Consider the following 26,891-nt stretch of genomic DNA (forward strand, 5'->3'; position numbering starts at 1 on the left):
GAGTTTTTTCCCCCGCAATCGCGGAAGGTTTTTTATATCGTGCGTTCTCCTGCTTGTGCGAAGTGTAGTGTCGCAAGGTGGTATCCAGCGCAACGCGGAAGCGAGGTGCTTGCATCATCGTACATCAAGGTCAACGAATAATCGCATCCAAAAGTCATCATTATCGCCATCATCAGCCCCTCCGTCAACAAAGAGGACGGCGGCGACGGGTGCGAAGGCAGACGCGACGGACAGCTTTACCATCTGCCTGCCTGTGATAAATATCTACCTGCTCCGGTCAGATAAGTATCACTCTTTCGATACACTCTTTTGTCCGCCCAATTTGTTTTGATCGCTTTTGTCTATTGTATCCCCAGTCCACATTCGACCACGTGCTTTTTTTTGACATCCATAACAGTGGTTCCCAAACTACTGTATACGGGTAAGGGTGTACAAACTGTAAATAACAGAACATTTGTTTTTGTTTTTTTTTTATTAGCTATTTTTTCTTTTTTTTTTCAATACCGTTTTTTTTGCATCCTACAGGGTGCGCTAAAATAAACATAAGAATTGAATTCGTATATTATTAGTACAAGTTTTTTTTTTTTTTTGCTTCATTTTTTTTTTATATATTATTAACATTGTTTGGTTTACAAACCAAACAGTTGTCGTCCTAAGGAAGAAAGTGCACTGTAAATACTTTAAGGTTTTTCTCTTCCTCTTTTGCACTTTTGAGTTATTTTCCATAAATTTGTTTCCACATGGACGATTCGATTGGAGGCGAAACGCCTCCCAATGATATCATTGCTCGTACGCGGTTTTATCAGCCATCTTCGCCTGGACCTTGGGTTGTCTATTTCCGGCGCAAATGCAAACCATTGAATATGCTTTCGATTTCTCGAGAGCTGACGCGTAAGTATCCAGGGACCGTTATTCACCAAGTGAAAGCATCCAAGCTGCGTGTTACCGCACCTAACTACAAAGCAGCAAATGAAATTGCTCAACACGAAGCGTTTACTGTTGAATACGCGGTCTATGTGCCAGCACGAGAAGTGGAGGTGGAGGGGAAGATCCTCGACGAAATGCTGACATGTGAGGACATCAAGACCGGCTTTGGTCGATTCAAAAATAGGTCAATTCCTGATGTGGCTATCCTAGACTGTAAACGCTTATCTAAGGTTTCCATGGAAGGAAATAAAAAGGTGTACTCGCCTTCAGCGTTTTTTCGAGTGACTTTTCCAGGTTCCGTCCTCCCGGAATTTGTTGTAATTGATGGTGGTTTTTACCCAGTGCATCTTTTTAGGCCGAAGGTTTTTAATTGTACCAAATGCAAGCAGTTTGGTCACAGTGATAGCTTTTGCGACAACAAGCCCCGTTGTGGCAAATGCAACCAAGCTCACTTGGAGGACTCTTGCACACAGGAAGCGGAAAAATGTAGCTACTGTGGCGGAGATCCACACGACTTGCAAGTTTGCCCGGCTTATAAAAGACGCATTCGAAATGAGAGTCGCTCTATCATAAAGCGCTCCAAACAGACATATGCGGAGATGGTGAAATCTTTTAAAACACCAGATTCCGTGTCTGAATCAGCTGTCCCAGTTGAAAATCCCTATCAGGAGTTGTCTTCCGATGATCAGGACGATGGCGAAACTGATGAGGGTGGATCTCTTTCGGAGGTACACGCACCTGGAAAAAGGAAGTCATCATCTTCCCCGGGATTGCGCCGAAAGGTCTTTTTAAAGTCTTCCCTTAAAAGTTTGCCTAATGATAAAGGAGACGGGGTAAACTTAAAAACTCCGAAGAATCAGGTTCCTCTAGCTTCAGCTCCATGTTGTAGCAAGAACCTGTCACCCCCGTCTCCGCCTGTTAAATACACTTCAAAGAGAAATAATCGACAAGGTAGCAAGAAAAAAACTACCAAAGTTCCTCGCAGTTCAAGCAAGCCTCCTAGACCCAAGCGAGGACTGTTTACTTTTAGGGTTCTCGTGGATCGCTTATATAATGCCCTCAGCCTTCCAGAAACATTAAGAGGCATTATTGATATGTTTATACCTACAGTAGAAGAATATTTTCGGAATCTGACACAATCATGGCCCCTCCTTTCTGCGATCATATCTTTCGATGGATAATTCATCAAGTGAGGTACAAGATATGATCACTGTGCTACAGTGGAACTGTCATAGTCTAAAACCTAAATTAGACCTGTTTAAGTTTTTGATTCACAACTCTGATTGTGATATTTTTGCCCTTTGTGAAACATGGCTTTCTTCTGAAGATGAACTCAACTTCCACGATTTTAACATTATACGCCAGGATAGAGATGACCATTATGGGGGAGTTCTTTTGGGGATCAAAAAGACTTACTCATTTTATAGAATTCCAATCGCGACTCATCCTGGCGTAGAAATCGTCGCTTGCCAAATAAACGTAAAGGGTAAAGAACTTTGCGTAGCTTCCGTTTACATTCCTCCAAGAATTTCAATTAACCGCCGTCATCTTTGGAATGCGGTTTCTGCACTATCACATCCAGTTTTAATTCTGGGTGATATGAACGCGCATGGTACAGGGTGGGGCGAACCATATGACGATAATAGAGCGGCCATTTTCTATGATTTGTGCGACGATTTCAATTTGAACATTTTAAATACAGGTGAAGTGACACGTATTGCATCTGACGGCAAAGAAAGTCGTCTCGACCTATCACTGGGGTCAAGCTCACTATCATTCGATTGCTTGTGGAAGGTAATCGAGGATCCTCATGGTAGTGATCACTTACCCATTATAACCACCATAAAGCATAATAGTGAAAGGTCAGACCATCCAATTCAGGTTCCTTTTGACCTCACAAGGAATATCGATTGGCAAAAGTATGCAGAAGCGGTATCTTTTGGCATCGAATCATTCAATCCCCTCCCACCTTTGGATGAGTATCGATTCCTGTCTGAACTGATATATAAGAGTGCATTAGAATCACAAAAACGACGTGTTCCAAGTGCAACCTTCAAAAGAAGACCAGCCACACTAGGTTGGGATGATGATTGCACCCAGTTGTATCTTAAAAAATCTGATGCTTTCAAAACTTTTCGCAGGCACGGTACCTCAGATCTTTATCAAGAGTACGCAAAGCTCGAAAGACAGCTGAGAAACCTGCTGAAAGCGAAGAAGCGTAGTTATTGGCGACACTTCATTGAGGGTCTCTCAAGAGAAACTTCAATGACAACGCTTTGGAGAGTGGCTCGCAACATGCGAAACCGCTCTTCTTCTAATGAGAGTGACGAATACTCCAACCGTTGGATATTCAGCTTTGCGAAAAAGGTCTGCCCAGACTCAGTCCCAGCACAACCGATTTCTTGGGAAACATCCCCAAGAGACGGTTCTCTGGACAGACCCTTCACTATGCTGGAACTTTCTATGGCTCTTCTTTCATCAAACAATTCCGCTCCGGGACGCGATATGATCAAGTTCAATCTTCTAAAGAATCTCCCAGATATCGCGAAAAGACGATTACTGGACCTGTTCAACTCATTCATGGAGAACAACATCGTTCCGCCAGAATGGAGACAGGTCAAAGTAATAGCTATTCAAAAGCCTGGTAAACCAGCGTCTGATCATAATTCATACCGCCCAATTGCTATGTTATCATGTTTAAGGAAATTGTTGGAAAAAATGATCCTATTACGACTCGATCATTGGGCCGAATCGAATAACTTGCTTTCAAATACACAGTTCGGGTTTCGCAAGGGCAAAGGAACAAACGATTGTCTAGCGTTGCTTTCAACAGATACTCAACTGGCCTTTGCGGAAAAGGAGCAACTGGCTTCAGTTTTCTTGGATATTAAGGGCGCCTTTGATTCAGTTTCCATAGGAATATTGTCAGAAAAACTGCACAATAGTGGACTTCCAGGAATTTTAAATAATTTCTTGTATAATTTGTTGTCAGAAAAACACATGAGCTTCAATCTCGGACAACTGACAACTTCCAGAATAAGTTACATGGGCCTACCCCAAGGCTCATGTTTAAGTCCCTTGCTTTATAATTTTTACGTGAAAGACATTGATAATTGCTTGGAAGGACAATGCACGCTAAGACAACTTGCAGATGATGCTGTGGTTTCTCTAAAAGGCCCACATGCAGAAATGTTGCAAAGACCATTGCAAAATTCTCTAAATAATCTGTCAATCTGGGCAAGAGATTTAGGGATCGAGTTTGCTCCGCAAAAAACTCAATTGGTTGTGTTTTCTAGAAAGCGGAACCCAGCCCAACTGAAACTCAATCTTTTGGGAATAGAAATCGACCAGTCTTTGACTTCGAAATACCTTGGGGTCTGGTTTGATTCAAAAGGCACTTGGGGTACCCAAATCAAGTATTTGGTGCAAAAATGTCAACAAAGGATCAATTTTCTACGCACAATTACCGGAACATGGTGGGGTGCTCACCCGGAAGACCTCATAAAACTTTACAAAACAACTATTCTCTCTGTTATTGAGTATGGCTCTTTCTGCTTCCACTCAGCAGCAAACTGCCACCTAATAAAGTTGAAACGAATTCAATACCGTTGTTTGCGTATTGCTCTAGGCTGTATGCACTCAACGCATAATGCGAGCCTTGAGGTCCTGGCAGGGGTGAAACCTCTCCAGAACCGATTCTGGGAGCTCTCGCTAAGGTTACTTATCAAGTGTGGAGTGAGCAACACACTTGTCATTGAAAATTTCGAAGAAATGCTCAGTCTGAACACTCAATCAAAATTCATGAGAATCTATCTGTTCTACATGTCATCTGATATAAGCCTACCAAGTTATAATCCTCCCCGTGTACACTTCACTAATGACAGTTCCTCTGTTAAATACGATCTGTCCATGAAACAAGCTATTCATGGAATACCAGATCAACTTCGATGTATATCTATTCCTCGCATTTTTAACGAAAAGTACCAACATGTCAATTCCTGTAAGAGATTCTTCACTGATGGGTCTCGCATAAATGGATCCACTGGTTTCGGTGTCTTCAATGAAAATTTTACCGCCTTCCGCAAACTTCAGGAACCTTGTTCGGTTTATGTTGCTGAGCTGGCAGCAATCAACTTCGCTTTGGGGATGATTTCCAACATGCCCGTAGACCATTTCTTCATCTTCTCGGATAGCCTTAGTTCGATTGAGGCACTCCGGTCGATGAAACCTGTAAAACATTCATCTTACTTTCTTACAAAAATAAGGGAGCAGATGGGTGCACTGGTCGAAAGATCATACAAGATTACCTTTGTATGGGTCCCCTCACATTGCTCAATTTATGGCAATGAGAAGGCGGACTCTCTCGCAAAGGTGGGCGCACAGGAAGGTGAGATCTATGATAGAAGAATTTCACATGATGAATTTTTCCATTTTGTTCGCCAGAGTTCTCTTCAAAGTTGGCAAAATGATTGGCGAGATGGCCAGCTGGGACGGTGGTTACATTCCATTATTCCTAATGTTTCTTTGCGAGTGTGGTGGTATGGTCTGGATGTAAGTCGCAATTTCATTCGCGTGATGTCAAGACTTATGTCCAACCATTACTCGCTAGACGCGCATTTACACAGGATTAACCTCGCGTTGAGCAATGTTTGTACTAAGTGCGGTTCCGGTTATGATGACATCGACCACGTAGTTTGGCAATGCCCGGATAATGACGCCTCCAGAGCGCTACTTTTGGATACCCTTGAGGCCCGAGGTAGACAACCCTTTGTTCTTGTGAGAGATGTGTTGGGGACCCGCGATGTCACATACATGGGATGTATTTTCGACTTTCTTCGCTCTGCTGGTATAAAAGTTTAATTTGCTTGTGTTTTCTTCTCCAGTTTTTTTTCTCTGTTTTGTCCTCTTTGTGTTACCAAGCTGCTCCTGGCCATCCGGAAAACCAAGTCCCACAACAAGTTGGTACCAACACCACAAGGCACCGAATACGCTAGCAAGATGCGATTCACCCCCGGATGAGCAGCAGTGAAATCTTTGGCCCAATCCTTACCCTGTCCATCCCTCAAAATGTGACCTTCTAACCTCGAGCTGCCACGAGTACCCTGGCTTCCACCCATTACTAACAGATATCATTAAAAAGTTATTACTCTGTATAATGTATACTATTAAGTACAAAGAAAGATCCTCGGCTCCGTAAAGCGTTATACGCGATTGAGCCCCAAATAAACGAACTAGATAAAAAAAAAAAAACCGGACGCTCTTACAGCCCAATCCCCCTCCAAAACGAACCACATCTGACAAAGTACCATTTCATACCATACAAATTACACCTCCCGCCCAACACTTCAAACGACAACGCGACTCGACTTTTTCCCGTCACTGTGCAACTTGAGCGATCCAATTTTCGCGATGCAATCATCAATCATTCGGGCCATCAGCACTTGTTCCTCCCCGACCAGCCGGCCGGCGCGCGTGGCCCAGGCTTTTCAAACGAGTATGGTTCGGAGATGGAAAAATCGACTCCGACATACCAACATATAGACATAGAGAATCGTAAAGGATTGATGAGCTTCCCCCTCTGATGCAACCCTCATCCGGACAGGCTAGGTATGTGTCGCTGGTATCTATCTTAAGTTCTATATTTAGGCACATCGCACGTTTCCAGCTACATCCACGTACAATGGAGCGAGCAAATCGCAAAATCAATCTTCACTTGCTTAGCTTCCTGACTTTGCTTTTGTATTCTGCTCTTCAATTGGTTGAAATCGATGGAAATCGTTTGAAGCGTTCAAACGCTTGAAGAGTATAAGAATCATCTATTATAATCAAGTGTTTTGGTATGTTACAATTGCATTTTCCCATAAACCTTACTCTTTTTTATTGTTCTGTAGAAAAAAGCTGACTTCCTAACTAGACCGATGTATATCACCGATTGCAAGAGAGTTCGTAGGGTAATCTTCTTCTTCTTCTTGGCGTAACGTCCTCATTGGGACAAAGCCTGCTTCTCAGCTTAGTGTTCTATGAGCACTTCCACAGTTATTAACTGAGAGCTTCCTCTGCCAATCACCATTTTGCATGCGTATATCGTGTGGCAGGCACGAAGATACTCTATGCCCAAGGAAGTCAAGGAAATTTCCTTTACGAAAAGATCCTGGACCGACCGGGAATCGAACCCGTCACCCTCAGCATGGTCATGCAGGTCGTGCGTTTACCGCCTCGGCTATATGGGCCCTGCAGGGTAGGGTAATATCAGGCTGGAATCATGGGTGATCGCGCTATAATGGACCAGACGTTCACCATCCATCAGGTGTTGCAGAAATGTCGCGAATACAACGTGCCCACACATCACTTGTTCATTGATTTCAAATCGGCGTATTATACAATCGATCGAGACCAGCTATGGTAGATTATGCACGAATACGGATTCCCGGATAAACTGATACGGTTGATGGATCGAGTGATGTGCGTAGTCCGAGTATAAGGGACACTCTCGAGTCCCTTCGAATCTCGCAGAGGGTTACGGAAAGATCATGGTCTTTTGTGCTTAATGTTCAATATTGCTATAGAGGGTGTAATAATGAGAGCGGAGATTAACACGAGGGGAACGATGATATTGATATTATAGATAGTAAATTTGAGACGATGGACGGTGGAAACGTACATCCGACTAACGAATGAAGCTAGGCTAAACGGATTATTCATTAAGTTTCTCTATCGACGGTGATGAAATCGAGGCGGTTGAAGAATTCGTGTAATTGGGCTCACTGGTGACCGCCGACAACGACACCAGCAGAGAAATTCAGAGACGCACGAAACCCAAAGTTTTTTCTAGGCTTTTTTACTGAAGTTTATCTAGGCATGTTTGCTTTAAAAATACATCCACAGATCGGGAATACTTTCAGAAATTTCTCCAAAAGTTTTAAACGGATTTTTTCAAGAATTTTCCTGTAAATTTTCCAATAAACTTCTCTATGAATCCCACTGAGAATTTATTTATTTATTTATTTCATTTCGTCAACCGACGTAGACTAGTACATTATACATATACATATTATTTCTTATTTCTTAGTAATATAATTACGAAATACATTGAAAAATATATTTAAAATAAAAAAAAAAATAAATTTAGTAGTGCTTTGTTTTTTAAGTGTTCCTATTTCTAATGGTACGAAAATATGTTTTCAAATTTTGCCTAGACATGGTAAAGTCAATCGTTTCGCAATGTTTATTATAAGCAACCATCATGCGATTTATAGGCCCAAATTTGGCGTAGTTTGTTCGGTGGTGGTTACTTGTGAAAATATTTCGACTTCTTAATTGCCGAGTAGGTATATAAAAATTTAGTTTTGATAAGATTTCAGGCGAGTCTATACGATGCGAAACGATATCGTTTACGAATGAAATCATTGCGATTTCACGCCGCTCTTGCAGAGTTTGTATGTCAATAAGCATGCAGCGTGCTTTGTAAGACGGAAGTGGAAATGATGTCCAGCCTAATTTACGAAGAGCAAACAGTAGAAATTGTTTTTGCACTGATTCTAATCTTTCTTCGTGCGTGGTTGAAAAAGGAGACCATACAGTGCTGCAGTATTCTAAAATAGATCTAACATAGGCAATATAAAGTGTTTTAATTGTATATGGGTCATGAAAGTTATAGCAGAAGCGCTTAATGAACCCTAGCATATTATTAGCCCTGTGAATGATTGTGTTGTAGTGGTCAACGAATGTAAGTTTAGAATCTAAGATTACTCCTAAATCCCTAACCCTTTCACATTTTTCCACATTCTTATTTCCTAATGCAATTGAGACATTCGGTGTTGTTCTTTTTCTGCTAAATGATATTAAATTGCATTTTTTAACATTCAGTTCTAATAGGCTTTTGTTGCACCATGTGTAGAATATTTCTATTTCATTGCGGAATACATTGATGTCTTCATCATTTCTTATGTCCAAAAAGAGCTTCATGTCGTCGGCATAAATTAACACTTTTAATTTCTTGAGAATGAAGGAAATGTCGTTTACATAAATGATAAAAAGAAGAGGTCCCAAATGAGAACCTTGTGGTACACCGGAAGTGACTTGAATTGGTTTTGATTTGTATCCTTCAAATTTAATTATTTGTTGGCGGTCAGTTAAATATGATTCAAGCCATTTCAGGTGACCTGGTTCAATTCCAATTTTGTGCAATTTGAAAAGCAGCATTGATATGTCGATGCGATCAAATGCCTTACTAAAGTCCGTATAAAGAGCTTCCACGTGGTTTCCATTATCCATTGCATTCAATATATAGTCAACAAATTGAAGCAAGTTTGTTGAAGTTGACCGGCCTTTAAAAAAGCCGTGCTGCATGTTAGTTATTCTGTTTTTGATTTGTAGAAATAACTTTTTGTTGACAATTGCCTCAAATAGTTTTGGAATGCAAGAGATAATGGCTATTCCGCGATAATTACGTACGTCTGATTTACGACCAGATTTAAAAATAGGCACTAAAAAAGAGCTTTTCCATATTTTTGGGAAGTTTGCAGTGTCGAGTGATATTTTAAAAAGCCAAAATAAAGGAACAGTGAGCTCCTTAGCTAAAGTTTTCAGAAATATTGGAGGAATTTTGTCAGGACCATGTCCCTTAGAGGCGTCCAAGTTCAAAAGTGCTTCACAAATTTCATTTGGTTGAATTTGATTTACACCAACATTCCTAATAAATTCAGGGTAGAAAGCAAAGTAATCGCGGTCACGATCTTCTTCCGAAAAAGTTGTATAGATTTCCTGGAAAAAATCAGCAAATAGATTACAATTTTTTTCCGGGGTGTCCCCAACTTTTTCGTCAAGATGCATTACGGATGGAAAATTGTCAGATTTTAATTTGGTTTTTACGTAATTAAAGAAGTTCTTTGGGCAGGACTTTATTTCGAGTTCAGTTTTCGTATTATATTCTTCAAATGCATTATTAATTTCAAAATTTAATTGGTCGCATAGGTTCAAATATTTAGCTAAATTTTCATCAGTTTTATATTTTTTGTAAATTTTATGTGCTTTTTGTTTGCGATTTTTCAGATTTTTGATTTGTTGATTATACCAGATTGGATATTTTGAATTTATATGACGACGTTTCGTTTTTATTGGAGTTTCTTGCCCAATAATTTCATTTAAAATTTTGTAGAACTCTTCTACGGCAGATTCGACATTTCCTTCATTCCTAAGAATAGCTTGCCAATCTACACTACTTAATTTACATTTAATGTTTTCGTACTTCGCTAATTTGTATTCAAACACTTCCTCATATTCGCAGTCGTTGGGGATTTTGTGCTCATGTATGAACAAAGAATATTCGATTGCTGTGTGGAAAGCTTCATTTTTCCATAACGGAGACAATGATTCGCTAACACAGAAGTCGTCAAAGATATTCGTTAATAAAAAGTCAAGGTAGCAATTTTGGCGGTTTTTTATGTGATTAATTTGGTTTAGACCTAAATTTGCTGTTTTGTCAAAAATAAATTGCAAGGTTTCATTCTCCCCAACGACTGGGAGTAAAATACTTTCATTTTCAGAGTCCAGAATGAAATCAGCATTACGTTGATTAAAGTCCCCATATATGTGGACCTTAACTTCGGGAGGAAGTTGAGACATGATTTGTTCAGCACATTGAAAGAACTTTTCATATGTATTTTTATTCGCATGATCTGGTGGAAAATACACTGAGGCGAAAATATGTGTTTCACCTGCTATGTGAGATTTCACCCAGACATGCTCGAATTCTTTAAATTTAGATGTGTTAATGATTTCTGAATTAAAATTGGCCGAAATAGCTACAAGAACTCCTCCTCCTGATTTCCTCTGGGACTCATGAAAATTTCGGTCGTTTCGGAATACATTGAAATCACTTCCAAAAATTTCTTCGCTTCGAACACTTTCATCCCAGCTTGTCTCAGTTGCCAAAACTACCGAGAAGGATGTGCTTAATAAATTTTTATAGATTTCTTTTATTTTGGCTGGACTTTTCATTCGATTGAAATTCTGACAATAAATCAAAATTTCGGTCGAATTGTTTTCAGTCGAAGAAATAGTTGGAAGTGTGTCGGTTTTTGAAATATTTAAATTACAGTCAGATTGAAGATTACCGGTTAAAGAAATATTAATAGTTACCGGCACCACTTCTATTTCTTCCAAGGAAGAAGGCGTCCTTACTTCATAAAATTTCGTTCCGGAAGGGGCGAGTAGAATTTATTCGAACTTTCCCGCAGTTGTTGCAGTCGGTTCGTGCGTTCGCTTTTGAGATATTGGCGGTAAGAAGATAAGTCCGACGCAGCTTCAGCAGGGCTTACTCCATACTCCTGATGAACGGCGTTAAAAATTCGTAGAAGATGTGCAGGATCGGTAGGCAGGCCTTCAGACGCAAGAAGAACTCGTATGCTGGTGATTGTCATCCCATCAATACAAACGGTTTCGGGTTGATCCTTCATGTAAGCGAGGAATAACCGAACAACCCTCATAATGTTAGGATCGCGGAGTCTCGCTTTCAGAAATCGACCGTCACCCTCGGCGGATTGCTCTGTGAGACGTACGATGGGTGGATGCATTGGGTCGAGTTGAATGTCGTGATGTGGTTGATTTTGTTGTTGTTGCTGTAGTTGATATTGCTGACTGTTCATCGTGGTTGTTTGACTGTCCATCGCTTGTTGTTGTTCTTGCTGGTTAGTTGGTGTAGGTCCTTGTTTTTCTGTCCGATATGGGTTGATGGTTTCACCCCTTTTAAAGGTGATGGGTTTTGGAACCGAGAGACCGGAAATAGGATGGTCGGTGGTAGAGGGTGGTCCGGAAAATTTAGTTTTGGCAATAGCCAACAGCTGCTTGTCTGTTTTTTTGTTGTTGGTTGTGGTGTTGTTGTTGTAGTTGTTGATGTTGCGGTTGTTGTTGTTGTTGTTGTTGTTGTTTTTGTTGTTGTTGTTGTTGTTGTCGCTGTTGTTGTTGTTGTTGTTGTTGTTGTTGTTGTTGTTGTTGTTGTTGTTGTTGTTGTTGTTGTTGTTGTTGTTGTTGTTGTTGTTGTTGTTGTTGTTGTTGTTGTTGTTGTTGTTGTTGTTGTTGTTGTTAATGTGGTTGTTGTTGTTGTTGTTGTTGTTGTTGTTGTTGCTTGTATGTGGATGCTGCTTACGACGTCTCTTATTGCGAGGCACCTTTTCAGCACTTTTAGCATCAAGCTTGGGCCAGTGTCTGCGCCAAAGCAGTTTTCGGCCGCTGTCTACAAACCGCCAACCGCTGTCTGGTGGTTGTGAAATACGCATTTTTGCTCTGCGTTCAGCGAAGAGCTCAGCAATGGCATCGCACTTTGGTGTGTCAGTAGGTAATTGGCTTGAAGGTTTGCATAGAGGTGATTCTGCTAACTGTTGTTGTTGTTGTTGTTGTTGTTGTTGTTGTTGTTGTTGTTGTTGTTGTTGTTGTTGTTGTTGTTGTTGTTGTTGTTGTTGATGGTGCTGTTTTTCTGCTAGTTCGTCTACTAAAGACTGGCTTGATTTAGGCGAACAAGCTACCGCTTTATTAGATATATTAGACACAGCAGCAGAGACAAAAAGCACTTCATCCAAAATTTTGTCTAATTTGTTTGGTTCGTCAGCAAGTGTCGGTGTAGCAATTGGTGGAGTAGTTGCCGAATGCACAATGTAGTTGTTTACTTCCGTCAATTGGCTTTCCATTTTTTGCGTTTTTTGCGCCATTGTCAAGTTGGCGCTTGTTAATTCATTAAGCGCGCGGTTCAACAGTGTGCCGCATGATTGGAAGTGCTGACTAATTTCTTTCCGAGTGTTTTCATTTCTGCTATTATTTGACGTTAAAGCTTCTTGTGTTTGTTGCAGTAATTGCTCGATGTTATCAAACAAATCACCGAGAGAAATTCTTTTCAGGTCGGCAGCCATTCGATGGAAAGCATCTGTTTGGTTCTGGATCGCTTCAAAAAGTTGATTCTGCTTGAAAAGTATTTTCCGCGTATCGATCCCAGAGTTGAGATGCACTTGACAGTCAGCACATAATGGCACCATGAAAGACCTGTTAAATTCTTCTTGGTTCCGCCGTACACCGATACAGGCAGCGTGGTATGCTTTATCGCAGAACTCGCATTTCCATAGGAAATGGTTGTCCGTAGTGTTGCACGTTGTTATACCACACCGCATACTTGGGCTATTTCGATACGTACACGCGGTGGGTAAATAAAAATAAAAAAGTCACACACGGCGGCGACGTCGATGGGTAAGACAATTCGCGTGAGGCGAAAAGTAGAGAAAAAAAATACTAACACAGGTTCGCGCGCGAACGGACCCGGGGTCAAAAAATTAAATAGTAAGTAATGTTTTAAAAGTATTTACAAGCGCGCTGTTCCGCACGTCCGAACACAAAGGTGGTTCGACTAAGACTGAGAAGTCCCTCCAGGTTTTTCTCCAGCAAGCTCTTTAGAAACTTCTCGTGGTATTTCTTATTTTTCTTGGGATTTATTCATTCTGATCATCCTTCAGAAAGATTCCTCTTCCTTAGATTTCTGAAGGCATTCTATTGAAGAATTCTTCAGGAATTAGTTCAGGGATTCTTTCAGAACTCCTGCTTGGATTCCTTCTTGAATTCTGTCAGGGATTCCTTCGAAACTATTCTATCAAGGAGTTTACATAGATATTTGTCTATAAAATTCTTTATAAATCCTACGGAGATTCCTTCAGAATGAAAACTCTAAAGTTTACTCCAAGAAATCCTTGAAAAATTCTTTCAAGGATTCCAGCAGAATTTCCTATAAGGATCTTTTTTTTTAGTAATTTTCTCTGCGGTTCCGCCAGAAACATTTCCTGGGATTACTTCAAAGATTCCTGTAGGAGTCGTTTTGGTTATTCCTCCAGGAATTTTATCAGAAGTTTTTTTTTCCAGAAATTGCACACAATATTACTGGAAGAATTCTTAATAGAATCTGAACAAAAACCCTGGAGGAATGTCCAATGAAATCCTGATTGGAGATTCCTGAAAGAAGTTCTTTTAAATTTTTTGGATGGGTTCTTGAACAAAAAAAAACACCGGAAGTAAATTCTGAAGTTATCTCTGGAGGAATTCCTGGATGATGGACGATTCCTGGCATGGGAGAATAGATGGAGAAAGTCCTAGAGAAGCCTCCGTAATTGCTAGACCAAATTCTTGAGAAGTTTTCCAAGTTTTTCTCGGGAAGTAATTCCGGGGATTTAAAGAATTTCTGAAGAAATTTACGTATAAACAATATTTGCAAAGAATTGGTGGATACACTGGTGGAATTTTTCAAGAAAGGATTCTCTGGAGGATTTACTAAAGGATTTTTTTTGAAAAATTCCTGGCGATACCGCTGGAGAAATTCTCAGAAGGTTTTCTTATACTACACTTCTTATAATTTCTATAAGGATTAATACACAAAAATCACTGAAATAATACTCGGAAAAAAATCAAAGGAGATCCTGCAGAAACAAAAAAAAACTTGGATAAATTCTCAAAGAAATTGCTGAAAAAAAATATAAAGAAAATTTTCTCAAGTTTCCACATTCAAATCAATGTGTAATGTTCTCCTAGTACAGTGGTTACGTCTTTCTGAAATGCTGAAATCTATTTATCTTCCCTCACACTGCTCTCACTCTACGCCGCTTATTAATTCATTTATATTATTTCAACAATATTTAGCCACATATTTTCCATATTTTGCCTCGCCCCTTCCCCTATTTGCCCCTCGACCCTCTCCACGATTCTATTCAGGCTTAATTGAAAAGCTTTCCATTAATGTCCCAGGCAGTCAGCTGGAATTCAACATTTTCATCCACCGAGTTGGTATCAGCCTGCCAACTCCCGATTCAACGGCCCTCCAGCCACTCAAGTAATCGCAAGCAAGCTGCAACAATAACAACGACGGAATGGATGGGAAATTTAATTCCGCATACCAAAAAGCACTGAACACTGACTGTGTACCAATGTTCAATGTACGTACATGTGTGGGTGGGTGGGGGAGTGTTTTAATATTTTATCGCCTGCAATATTTAGGAAGCAACTTTTGAAACAATTGAACTCGGGCTGTGTTGCTCACTCTTCACATTTTGAACTCCCCGCTAGATCCACTCGACCAACCAATGTTCTAGCGACCTTGGATGTATGTAGTTTAATTGGTTTTTGGCAAAAGTAACATAATTCGTGAGCAGCGCGATATATGCATAGCCATATGTGTCACAGTGACACTCAAAAGTGTATTTCGAATAATAACGAATAAAGTTGTGAAATCTTTTTCGCTTTATGCGCTAATTCCAGTCATATCAGGCGGAAAATAACCAATAATTACGGACATTTCAACTTACCTTTACCAATGGCTCATCAAATGGAAGCAAATGTAGACTGTAGACTATCTATAGTCAGGCTCTATATGACTGGAAATTGATCAATTACGCAAAATATCACGTTCCAACGCGTTGGTATTCTTACTCGTTTTGCGTATGACGAAGGCAATCGCACCAAAGCAGCGACTAGCCGAATTGTTCTTCATCACCATTCAGTTTTCTCTTCGATTCATTTATTCAACTGACCTTCAATTCACACCCCACAAAAAACTCTGTGGCACTTCAAAATTGGGTTTCACTGAGACAGACCATTTGATTGACACTTTCAAATTAGTAAACAGTAAGTGTGCGCGGCTTTGAGAGTGCGATTTCCAGAGTGCGAAGTAAAGCAGTGAGCGAAAACTAAAAAAAATAGGATGCACACTATTATTTGACGTAGAATTGAAAAGAAACCAAGGCGTAGGTTTGCCTAACCGACGAGAGAGAACGTGGTGAGATCTTTCCATGTTAAGATTAATTCTTTGTGCAGACGCAGAGGTATATTCAGTCTGATGTGGATACAAATGATTGCAATAATCACTTCCTTCCCCTTCCCAACATTGACCTGAAACCTGGCGTGTCAGGCGCCATTGTTGCCTAAAAAATAGAAGATCACCAATACTCACACACTGAAGATGCTTGCTTAGTCCCTGGCAGATATCTCATTGGCTCTTTGTGTGAGTGTAGCTGGCAGTGCTTGCAAAATGAAGCATTTTCCCCTGAACGAAGCAAAATTTGCTACTCTTTGACCGATATTTTTCAACCCAGAGCGGTAGCTGTATACCTTTATTGGCTAACATGCTTCAGAAGCAAGTGGGAGCATGAGCAATCAAATTTATTACTGAGAGTGAGAAACGGTGGTTCATATGCGTGGTGGCTCTCTGAATCTTTATCTTCGCCGGCGCATACGGCAATGAATATACTTAGTTTTTATCCCGATTTTATAGTGCAAATGACATAAACTCAAATTAAATCGATTACAATAGTCAGGTACAACATTCCCATACCAACAAAATGATTGTTTTCACAAGTTTTGAGCAACAAATAAAACCACTGAATCATTTCCCCATCTTTACACTCACCGCAGCAACTGAGCATGAACGATCACCAGTCAGTTTGCTTCACAAGAGAACCAACCGATGAGGAACAGCAGTCCCAGTTGGTTCGGTTTTTCTTCGCTCCCTTTTCGTATTCGTTCGCAGTGGTTGCTGGCGCTGATAACTGGTCGTATCCTTCATATTCACTCAGATTCAAGCGCTGGTAGCTGGTCTGGCGATACTGGAGTAGCATCCACGGGCGGTCCCAAGCTCAAGCTCATAAACAAAGACTAAACAGATCAGGTATCAGGTATCAGAAGGCCGGCTCCAGAGGCACGTTATCCTTCATTTGGGACATTTGTGCCATCGCCAAAATAATAGCCTATTTCATCATCTACCTGAGGGAAAAGGAAGGAAATAAGGATAGGGATGGTGATAAGGACAGGTAGGGAAATAGGAAAAGTACCCTGGAAGTGGATACTAACGCATAAGCGTACCACAACGGGTTCTAACAGCGCCCTGAGAAGGGCACTGTAATAACGCATAAATCGAAAGAGAGCCTATAGCTCTTTACCACAGCGGGTTAAGAACAACAGAATATCCTGAACATTCAGGTCTCTGAAGTCAGTTTCACTTAATAAGTGTTTACTGAATACTCAGAAACGCAGTTGCGCAAAAACTGGACAGTTACATATGAAATGATACGAAGTTCCATAATCGGATTCACAGCTATCACATGCAAATGAATCAGCTTGCTGAATATTCGCCATGTGATAGCTGAGTCGGCAGTGGCCAGTCAATGCTTTGACCAGAATGCTGCAATTCCGCTTTGACAGATTTATAAGATACTTCGCCACCCTTGGAGATGACGATCAAAAGTTCTCCGCGTTGGAAGCTATTCCAGGTGTTCAGAATGAAATGGTCCCACCTATCGAATTCCATTACAAAACACATTGGCCTTCATCGTTCGAAGTAACCGTAACTGTGTAATGTAAAATTAGCATGTTGGTTCGAACTACAATGGTAAATCTTACATACAACCATTGACTTCATAATTCACAAACGTGTTTTCTCTGACAACATAATCACCGTCAATGTTCATACGACACGTTCAATGTTTTCTCACACGGTCACACTAAACATCCCGGCACACAGAACAGACCGTCAATAAACATTGCTCAGCTCATGTTACCTATGTAGTTATACCTTCGCCGCTCTAGCATTTGCGAGGAACTAAACATAAGAAGAAGAACATACCGTCGGTCGGTTGGTAGGTCCATGCCCGGCCTGATCCACATAGTTGTTTCGCCGCCGCCCGCAATTAAAGACACGGTGCCGCCACCATTGACGGCCGCCGATCGTCGCCGAAAATAGCATCGTCAATGGTTTAGTTTTTCATTCATAAAATGTCCCAAAATAGATCGCGTCGTGGTAGAAACACTGATGTACTCTAATGCTGAGGCTGTGAAGTTTTTTTTTCTTTTCGTGTGGTGTCACTTTTCTCGGATAGTTGTGTCTCGAAGCCATGTATGCTCAACTACATATCCCTTTCGTGACGAACCAGCACAATTGTGCTGTTGAGCAATAACAGGTTTGCATATCATTTTCATCTGTTTAGTCTTTGTTTATGAGCTTGAGCTGAGCTTGAGCTTGTGACCACCCGTGGATGCTACTCCAGTATCGCCAGACCAGCTACACTACACTTGTACGGCTGTTCGAGCCCGTATGAAGTTGATCATCAATATTAATTTGTTTTCTCGATCAGCCTAGATAGCTGTGTAGTGTAGGTAGCGATTGTCTCAAATGGCTAAAAATAACACTACGGACCGCCTGTTCCGGTGGTGACCCCTAATTCATGGTGTGCTGCGGCTTTATGCTTACCGTGCCTAGGAATGAATGACTAGGGGGGTCTAATAAAAACCTAACCGCAAACGGAGCCTGTGGAGTACCAGGGCACCCTCCACAGTATGTTGCCCTTTTTGCGCTAACCGGAGCAATGGTGCAGTGGACCTTGTGTTTCTCCGAGACAATCAGCTGCCCTTTTTTATTCTCACTTGAGGCTAAATAAGGGCGGGATTATGATTATTATGTTGTTAATTAGTTTAAATTTTCACCTATATGGTTTCACATTATGCAATTTACACAGTGTATTCTGTGTATCCTCGCCTTTGGCGTTTTCCAATCGATACCGATCTGGTTTTATTGCTGTTGTTCGTTGTTGTGCTGTTATTGAGAAGAGTTTAATCTTACCTAGTTTGGGTAGTGGCTACGGTTAGGATAGCTCAGATCAATCTTCAGCATAAAAGACCAGCAACGATCAATCTTTGCAGACTTATGTAAAATGGTACAGCCTAAGTGGCCTTGGTCCAAGAACCTTACTTCCGTAAGGGGAATTTCTATCTAGGAAACCTTGAGAAAATAGCCAAAAAGTATGGTATTCTATGTCGATTAAAAAACGATTTGACTATTGCTAGTAAAATACAGTTGTACAAATCAATCATTTCTCCACACATTGAGTTCTGCCCGTCCATTTTGTTTTTAGCTAATGAAACACAAATATCAAGGCTACAGCGTTTGCAAAATAAAATAATGCGGTTGATTTTAAGATGTAACAGATTCACTTCCTCAACTTTTTTGTTGGACGCCCTTCAGTGGTTGTCAGTGAAGCAAAGAATTGTGTATTTAACGTTGGTGTTCATTTTTAAATTAAAGAATGGTATGCTGCCTAGATATTTGTGTGACCGAATTGAAAGAGGAAGTGACATTCATAGTTATAACACTAGAAACGCGGATCAAATACGAACACCCCACTTTTTGCATGGTGCTTCACAAAATTCCTTGTACTATAAAGGTATAAATGTTTTCAATTCGATGCCTGACCACATCACGAATGCAGCAACTCTATCACAGTTTAAGAGACTATGTATTTCACACGTAAAAGCTGCTTTTTGAACAGCTACTCTGTTGACTTTTCATTCTTGACTAGATTTTGTATCTTGACGAAGTTTACCAACGGATATTTTTGTGGACAATTTATATTTTGTAATAGGAGGCACGAACAAACTATAATGGTCGCCCCGATGATGATGATGGATTTTATATTTGTTGACGTAGTATTATTAACTGAACTTATTTTGTGTAGTCTACAAAAGTTTGAGTCTCGCGCGCGGTAACAGGTATAAATGACATTTTTGTATTTATTTATCATATGGAATATTTGTACTGTTGAAGGATTCTGTAGATTAGTAGTGAGTTGTCTAGTTGAATGTCGGGAATTTCTTGAGAATGAGAATATTGCCGACTGTTTTGACATCGCGCGAACGTTATCAATCCTCGCAATATTTTTGATTTTCTGATCTTTCATGATCACTAGTAACGCTTGCAAACATCTGTAGTTGAGAGCAGCAGTATTTTGAAATTTATATTTTTGCTGTATAGTATGACAAATTATAATGTTGTTTATATCTGTAATAAGAATCAGACCGTATTTAGTTTGCAAATCTGATTTCATTGATCATTATTAATAATTATCTTAAAGATATATCGTCTAGCTCAAACCTTTGTAGGGGTATGTGGCGGGACCATCATCATCATCATCATCATCATCAACCCGGTGTTTGCCACTTTCAGTAAACATGAAATGGCAATCTCGCGTATAATGCCTCGAGCCTGTGTGCTTGTCAACAACGCAATAGTTGCTACATTCATCTCTGCACTAACCACCAGAGATGTTTGTATCTATGTATCACAATTGATGTATCTGATGGAAATCTCAACAGGAAATACGTCTATTGTTCGGTTTATTTACTGCATGATGAACCATCCCCTACGGATGCTTTCAAACACGTCATCGCATACTGTACTTCAGAAGGCCTTCCGCTAATTGTTGGCTGTGATGCTAATGCTCACCATATCATCTGGGGCAGCGCAGACATTAACTTGAGAGGCTCCAGTTTGATGGGGTACTTAAGTAGTACAGATCTTGTATTACTTAACATAGGCAACCGCCCAACCTTCATGACATCTGCTAGAGAGGAAGTGTTACACATAACGCTTTGCTCTAGTACAATTAGTCACGAGCTGACCAATTGGCATGTGTCAGATAAAGAATCTTTATCTGACCATCGGTCCATCTTTTTCGAACATTTAAATGTTACTTCGCAAACATCGCGTTTCAGGAATCTCCGGTCAACAAACTGGGATCTTTTTACTGATTTGGTTGCGGCCAAATTTCATGGATACTCACCATCCATTGACACTCCAAGTGATTTAGATGATGCCGTTGACATTACAACGACCTTCATCATGGAAGCTTTTCAAGAAGCATGCCCTCTACGGTCTGTGATGATCACAAGAGGAACCCCTTGGTGGAACTCTGATCTGGCGAAACTCAGAAAACAATGTAGAAAGAGTTGGAACAGACGACGTTCTGCTGGATCGGAGACTTCCAGGTCGGCTCGCAAGGCCTACAGGAAAGCTCTCCGGTCTACTGAACGATCCGGCTGGAAAAACCTTTACACAAAAGTTTCCAGTTTGAGTGAAGTCAGTCGGTCAAACAAAACCCTTACGAAATCTAAGGATTTGCGAGTGAACGACCTTCGTTTGCCAAATGGCGATCTGACTTCCTCTGATGAGGAAGCTCTGGAATGTTTATCAGCACACACTTCCCTGGATGTGTGAACATTACATCTTTGGATGAACCTGAAGGTAGTCTTTTTTTTTAAGTTATGATTCCCTGGCCTCGGCTCGTTGTATTGTAACTATAGAATAGATTGAGTGGGTACTTAATAGCTTTGCTCCTTTCAAATCTTCTGGGACAGATGGGATTTATCCTATTTTGCTTCAGAAGGGATTTGATTATTTCAAACATGTTTTGAAACAACTACTTGTTTGCAGTTTTGCTACAGGGTATATTCCCAAATCTTGGCGGGACATTTCTGTGAAGTTTATTCCGAAAGTGGGTCGTGCGTCGTATAAAGAAGCAACAAGTTTCAAACCTATCAGTTTGACCTCTTTTCTTCTGAAATGCTTAGAACGCATTGTAGATCATCACATCCGTGATATTCATCTGGCTAGCGTGCCTCTTCATGTGAACCAACACGCCTACCAATCTGGAAAGTCTATTGTGACTCTTTTACACAAGGTTGTTTACGATGCATGAGCATGAGCATGAGCATGATTGACCGCCCGCGGTTGCTCCTCTGTTATTGCAAGGACATCTGCATTTACACAAAGAACCAACAGATTATGCTTGGGACTAGCCTCCTCTTCATTGTGTAAACGCTGAGATCCCAATACTTTTCAATGTGCAATACCAGCGCCGGCCGCGTCCGAATGCAGGTCAATTGAGGATAGGGAAGGAAGTGATGACGTAGCTCTCGCTTAGGCCAATAACCGAGGAATTCTCTGCGTTACTACGAGAAACCACTAGGAGTTTGGATATGGGAAGGAAACGTTGAGGGTTTTGTCTTGGTAAACAAATTGCAACAATCACCATGTTTTGCTATGAACGATGCACTCGCGAAAAGTTCCCTTTGAATTCGTCCCCACATACGCGTCACTTTCAGGGATTATTAACATTGTTTAAAGGGTTTCATACTTTGGTAACGAAAATCGAATTATTGCATCTTCCGGAAGTATAACAGCTTGACAATCCCAACTAAAGTAAAAGTACTTGAACATAATTACTCAACGAAATAGTGCGGCCAACACCGTAAGGTGGCAGACTGTACAAAAATATAGCTAAATTGTATCAAAATAAAATAGGAATACTAAAAACTTGGGCCGACACTAGAAGTGACGAAATTTGCAGATCTTGTTTTGTAAATGTATAAAGGAGACCGAATGTCACAGAGTGTAATTTTTCGCCACCTACACGTAAAACGAAGTCACAACATTTTCCGGCACTAATTTCGGATTTCACGGTCGCGCCCCCATCAGCCCATCGCGAAATACGAAGCGAACGCGCGACACTTATTCCGGATTTCCATTTTACACAAGGTTGTTTACGATATCGAGAAAGCATTCGCTCAAAAGCAATCTTGTTTGGGTGTTTTCTTAGAAATTGATGGTGCCTTTGACAACGTGCCTTTCGATGCCCTTTTAGAAGCCACACGGAGTCAGTATAGAGTTCGACACTATACGAGCCTAACGCTATACAAAAATTCAAATCAATCGGTTTGAAATTGACTGTTATAACGCAAGTGCCCAAAATAGATACACCTGCCCAAATGGTACAATACCCTACATTGGAGTACGTTGGAGTTATTCTTGATTCCAAGCTTTCCTGGACACCTCACATTGAGTTCAGAATCAAGAAAGCTTGTGTAGCCTTCGGGCAATGCCGGCGTACTTTTGGTACAACTTGGGGTCTTAAACCCAAGTATATCAAATGGATTTACACAACTGTTTTTCGTCCAATATTGGCCTATGGATGTCTTGTGTGGTGGCAAAAGGGCGAAATGAGAACGATCCAGTCAAAGTTAGGCCATCTGCAAAGGATGTGCTTAATGGCGATGTCTGGAGCGTTCTCTTCAACTCCCACAGCAGCGCTCGAAATTCTCTTTGACGTTGCTCCACTACACATTCATCTCAAGCAAGAAGCACTTTCTTGCACTTACCGTCTACGGGTACTCGGTCTACTAGAGGAAACTCCTGTGAACCGCACATCAACACACACCTCGTTGTTTCCACTTTTGGTGAATTGGAACAAAATTATCCTTGCTCCAAGTGATCTTACAAATGCTTGTATATTCCATATAGGACATTTTCTACGAAATTCCCTTTCCCGGGAAGAGTGGACATCTGGATATCTGGAAAGAAGTATTTCAGACGGCATCGTATGTTACACTGATGGCTCCCTGCTCGAAGGTCGAGCAGGTGCTGGTGTTTATTCTCGTGAGCTAATGCTGCATCAGTTTTATTCACCCAGGCTGCTATTAAAGCACTTGCTTCGGGAAACTCCAGGTCGAAGATAGTTATCGCTTGTCGAACTCAAATCGAGGAGCTGAATGGATCATTGAAGCCGATTTTTCCGCTACTCACCGCATCAAAACAAAAGCGCCACCGTATATGGACGGTAACACAGTGACAGCAGTCGAGTTACGTCAAACACACAAGGCTACGGTGGCGCTATCATTTCATTGCGGCCGTTTTAGTTATTTTAGTGATGCGTTCAGCAAACGCTGTTCACCTTGTATGAGTACCTGGTCATTCTTCCATCGCTGGAAATGAATTGGCTGATGAGTTAGCATAACATTGGCTGGAGCATCACATGACTTCATTGGCCCTGAGCCAGCTATTCCGATATCGGACACCTGGGCTGTTACTCAACACAGACAATACTGGAATTGTTTGGAGTCATGTCGTCAAACCAAATTGTATTGTACTGAGTCATCTCCAAGGGCGGCGAAGTATCTAACAAATCTGTCAAACCAGATATGCAGCATTCTGGTCAAAGCATTGACTGGCCACTGCCGACTCAGCTATCACATGACGAATATTCAGCAAGCTGATTCATTTGCATGTGATAGCTGTGAATCCGATTATGGAACTTCGTATCATTTGATATGTAACTGTCCAGGTTTTGCGCAACTGCGTTTCCAAGTACTCGGTAACCACTTATTGAGGGAAATTGACTTCAGAAACCTGAATCTTCAAGACGTTCTGTTGTTCTTGACCCGCTGTGGTAAAGAGCTATAGGCTCTCTTTACGCTTTATGCGCTATCACAGTGCTCTTTTCAGGGCGCTGTTTGAATTCTTTGTGGTACGCTTATGCGTGTATGACGATTCTATTCCCTTACCTGTCCTTTTCCCTGTCCCATCTTTTTTTCTATCCCTTCTCGCTCAGGTAAGTGATGAATAGGCTCGTGTTCATGGTGATGGCACAAATTTCCCAAATGGAGGAGAACGTGCCTCTGGAACCTGATACCTGATACCCATATTACATGGTATCATAGCTGAAACTACTATTCCATGGCTGCCATCTTGGATATGATCCGCCATCTTGGATTTCAAAATAGCTTCGGATATTCATTTTTGAGTCCTACTTATAAAGCCCGATCGATAGATACCCATATTGCAAAGTATACGAAGCAGCATTGCCGTTAAAAAGCACATATTCTGGAGTTTTGACCCCCATCTTGGAACCTAAGCCGCCATCTTGAATTCCAATACCCCTATTACAACCTCCACACCACATCCTAAGGAATGTGTGCCAAATTTGATTGAAATTTCTTGACGCATTCCACAGTTATGCCTATATTCCGGCATACATATATACATACGTACATACATATGAACATACAAATAGACAAACATACAAACATATAAACATACAAATATATAAACATACAATCATACATCGACTTTTATATGTATTGATTAACAACTCTGCCGAAGAAATGGTCTATAAATTATTATCATTGTCAAGATTTCAGGGTAACATTTTTTTTTTCGCATTGAAAATGAAACTCATAGATCGTGACAATATGTATTCTTTGCAGCATCGTTTACGCCACCTAGTGAACCAGTCACACACTATATTGCCCACTATGAGCAAGGTATGGGTGTGGAGAACATCTTTTCCGAAGAAATTATTCTGAAATTTTGCATAATTCTGGAGATATTCACATCAAAAGGACTGTCCTATTTATAAGACGCTGGGCGTTCGGGATATCTGTCCCATAAACAGGACACTGGACGGATATGGCTTAATATGATGTCGTGCGTGTATCCTTATGCGACTCCTGGTGATCTGGAGAGTGCCTTGAGTAGAGGCATGACGAGGCTCTTTGTACTAGCAGAACTGACCGTAAGCCTTTTCATGTTTAGGGCGGATCCTAGAACAAAGTTTCACTTTTGAAAGTTGCATAGCAACGACGTTGAATATCCTGCCCTGAACTAATAAATACTGCAATTATGTACGAAAAGAAACTAATTCCTTCAGAGAATCGAACTTACACACCTTCAACATTATCTTGCTTGACCTAAGTGGGTTCCAATCCCCTATTTATTCTGAATTTTCTCGTATCACCCTACCGAACGTAAACGAAAGGAACGCACTCGACAAAGAATGAGCAGAAAAAAAAAATATGGCAGCGCAACCAGCAAAACACCATCATCGGCCCTCCCCTAGGCGGAGCCTGTCCTTCCGGTTCGAGAAAGCCGATGTCACGCGGTGCCTCCGATGCCGATGCCGGTGCGTCGTCTTTCTGCATTGCTAGGGGCGCACAACATGAAGGTAGTAGGTACGCATAATTCTAGCGTAACATTTGAGAAGGGCCTATCTTATTTGCGTGAATAAGCAAGTTTCTGTCTCAGTAGGGTCTGCTATCTGCATCCACCTGCGAACGTCACCAACCTTATCAGAATGCACAAACTTCAAACTATCTGTTGATGTGCATGAGTGGATGCAGAGACAGAAACAAAAAGCAGATAAGTCCTTGTCAAATGTTACGCTAGATATTTTTTCTGCTTGTATATAGGCAACTACCAGCAAGATTTTTATCCAAACAAAATTAAGACCCTGTACGAGCGGGGATATATACAACCACTTTTTACGCATTCTTTTGCAGTTAGATACGTACAAAGACCAAGCTCCGAAGCAATCGCGTTCGAGCTACTTCGAAGAGCTGGCATTGCGATGCGATTGCATCCCGAAACGGTGCGCAAATTTGCGGCGACCCGCCGCGTATCGCAAAACGTTTATGAAGTTTAATATTTTTGAGGGCCGGCTGATTGTGGCCCTTCGGGTGCGGGAGCGAACGACCGTTTCTTCGTCGTTGCGGACGGATAATTGCACGAGAAACAGACGAGAGCTTATCGCAAAAGCTAATCTCTTGTGATGGACAGTGCTGGCTGGCTGTTAGCCGTCAGAGGTCCATGAGTGATGGGGAGCACTGCATCTTATAATTGTGTACTTACTGTCAGTCTCGTTTGAAGGCGCATTGCTCTGATGTTTGTAGTTACCCTGAAATAAAAAGAAAGCATCTCATTAGAACATCTTCAAGGTTTAAATAAGGCACATGCAACACATAATACAACATTGATATTGTTGGTGCAAACTGCGATCAGTATTAATAGTTTATTGATTAGGTTCCCTGAATCACGATAAAAAATGTTGTAGTTACCCAAGTATTATTTTGATGGCCAATTAGTCTTGCAAAGGTTTTCACAACCGTTATAAAACCTTGTACCTTTTATTTTGGTTTTATGATAGTTCTAAGAATCTCTTCAAGTTTCTTTGACTATAAAATGTTACTTGGGTAATACAATTGTAAATGACCTTATTTTTGTCTGAGCTGTGCAAAATATGATCCTCAATTAGTCATGTGGTTCTGATATCAATTTCAACGTTCCTGAAAATTTAAACGTCCATTTTTGGACATAAAAAGATGCAAAAACAGAATGTAAAACCAGCGCTCACTAATGAGCCACAGATTTAAACATCCTGAAACATACGTCCAAAAAAAAAAGCGAGCCGGTAATTACTGCCGATATCGGAAATTTATTTTCAATAGCACCGAAGGCGACGCAAAAAGCACAATTTCGGTTGAAACGAGCTGGTTTGTGTGCGGAA

General features: G+C 40.9%; 1 protein-coding gene across 2 annotated transcripts in view; it reads right to left on the reverse strand.

Annotated features, from left to right (window-relative positions):
- Window positions 1–10,097: 10,097 nt before the first annotated feature.
- Window positions 10,098–26,891, reverse strand: part of LOC115259572 (putative uncharacterized protein DDB_G0286901) — a 156,128-nt gene continuing 139,334 nt past the window's right edge. For both annotated transcript variants that reach the window (XM_062846757.1, XM_062846756.1), the window contains one exon: window positions 10,098–26,282. In XM_062846757.1, the coding sequence (XP_062702741.1) occupies window positions 11,106–13,085 (1,980 nt within the window). In that variant the 5' untranslated portion in view covers window positions 13,086–26,282 and the 3' untranslated portion in view covers window positions 10,098–11,105. The remainder of the gene's footprint in view (window positions 26,283–26,891) is intronic.

This window comes from Aedes albopictus, chromosome 1 (genome assembly GCF_035046485.1).
Source record: "Aedes albopictus strain Foshan chromosome 1, AalbF5, whole genome shotgun sequence".
NCBI classification, from domain to species: Eukaryota; Metazoa; Arthropoda; class Insecta; order Diptera; family Culicidae; genus Aedes; species Aedes albopictus.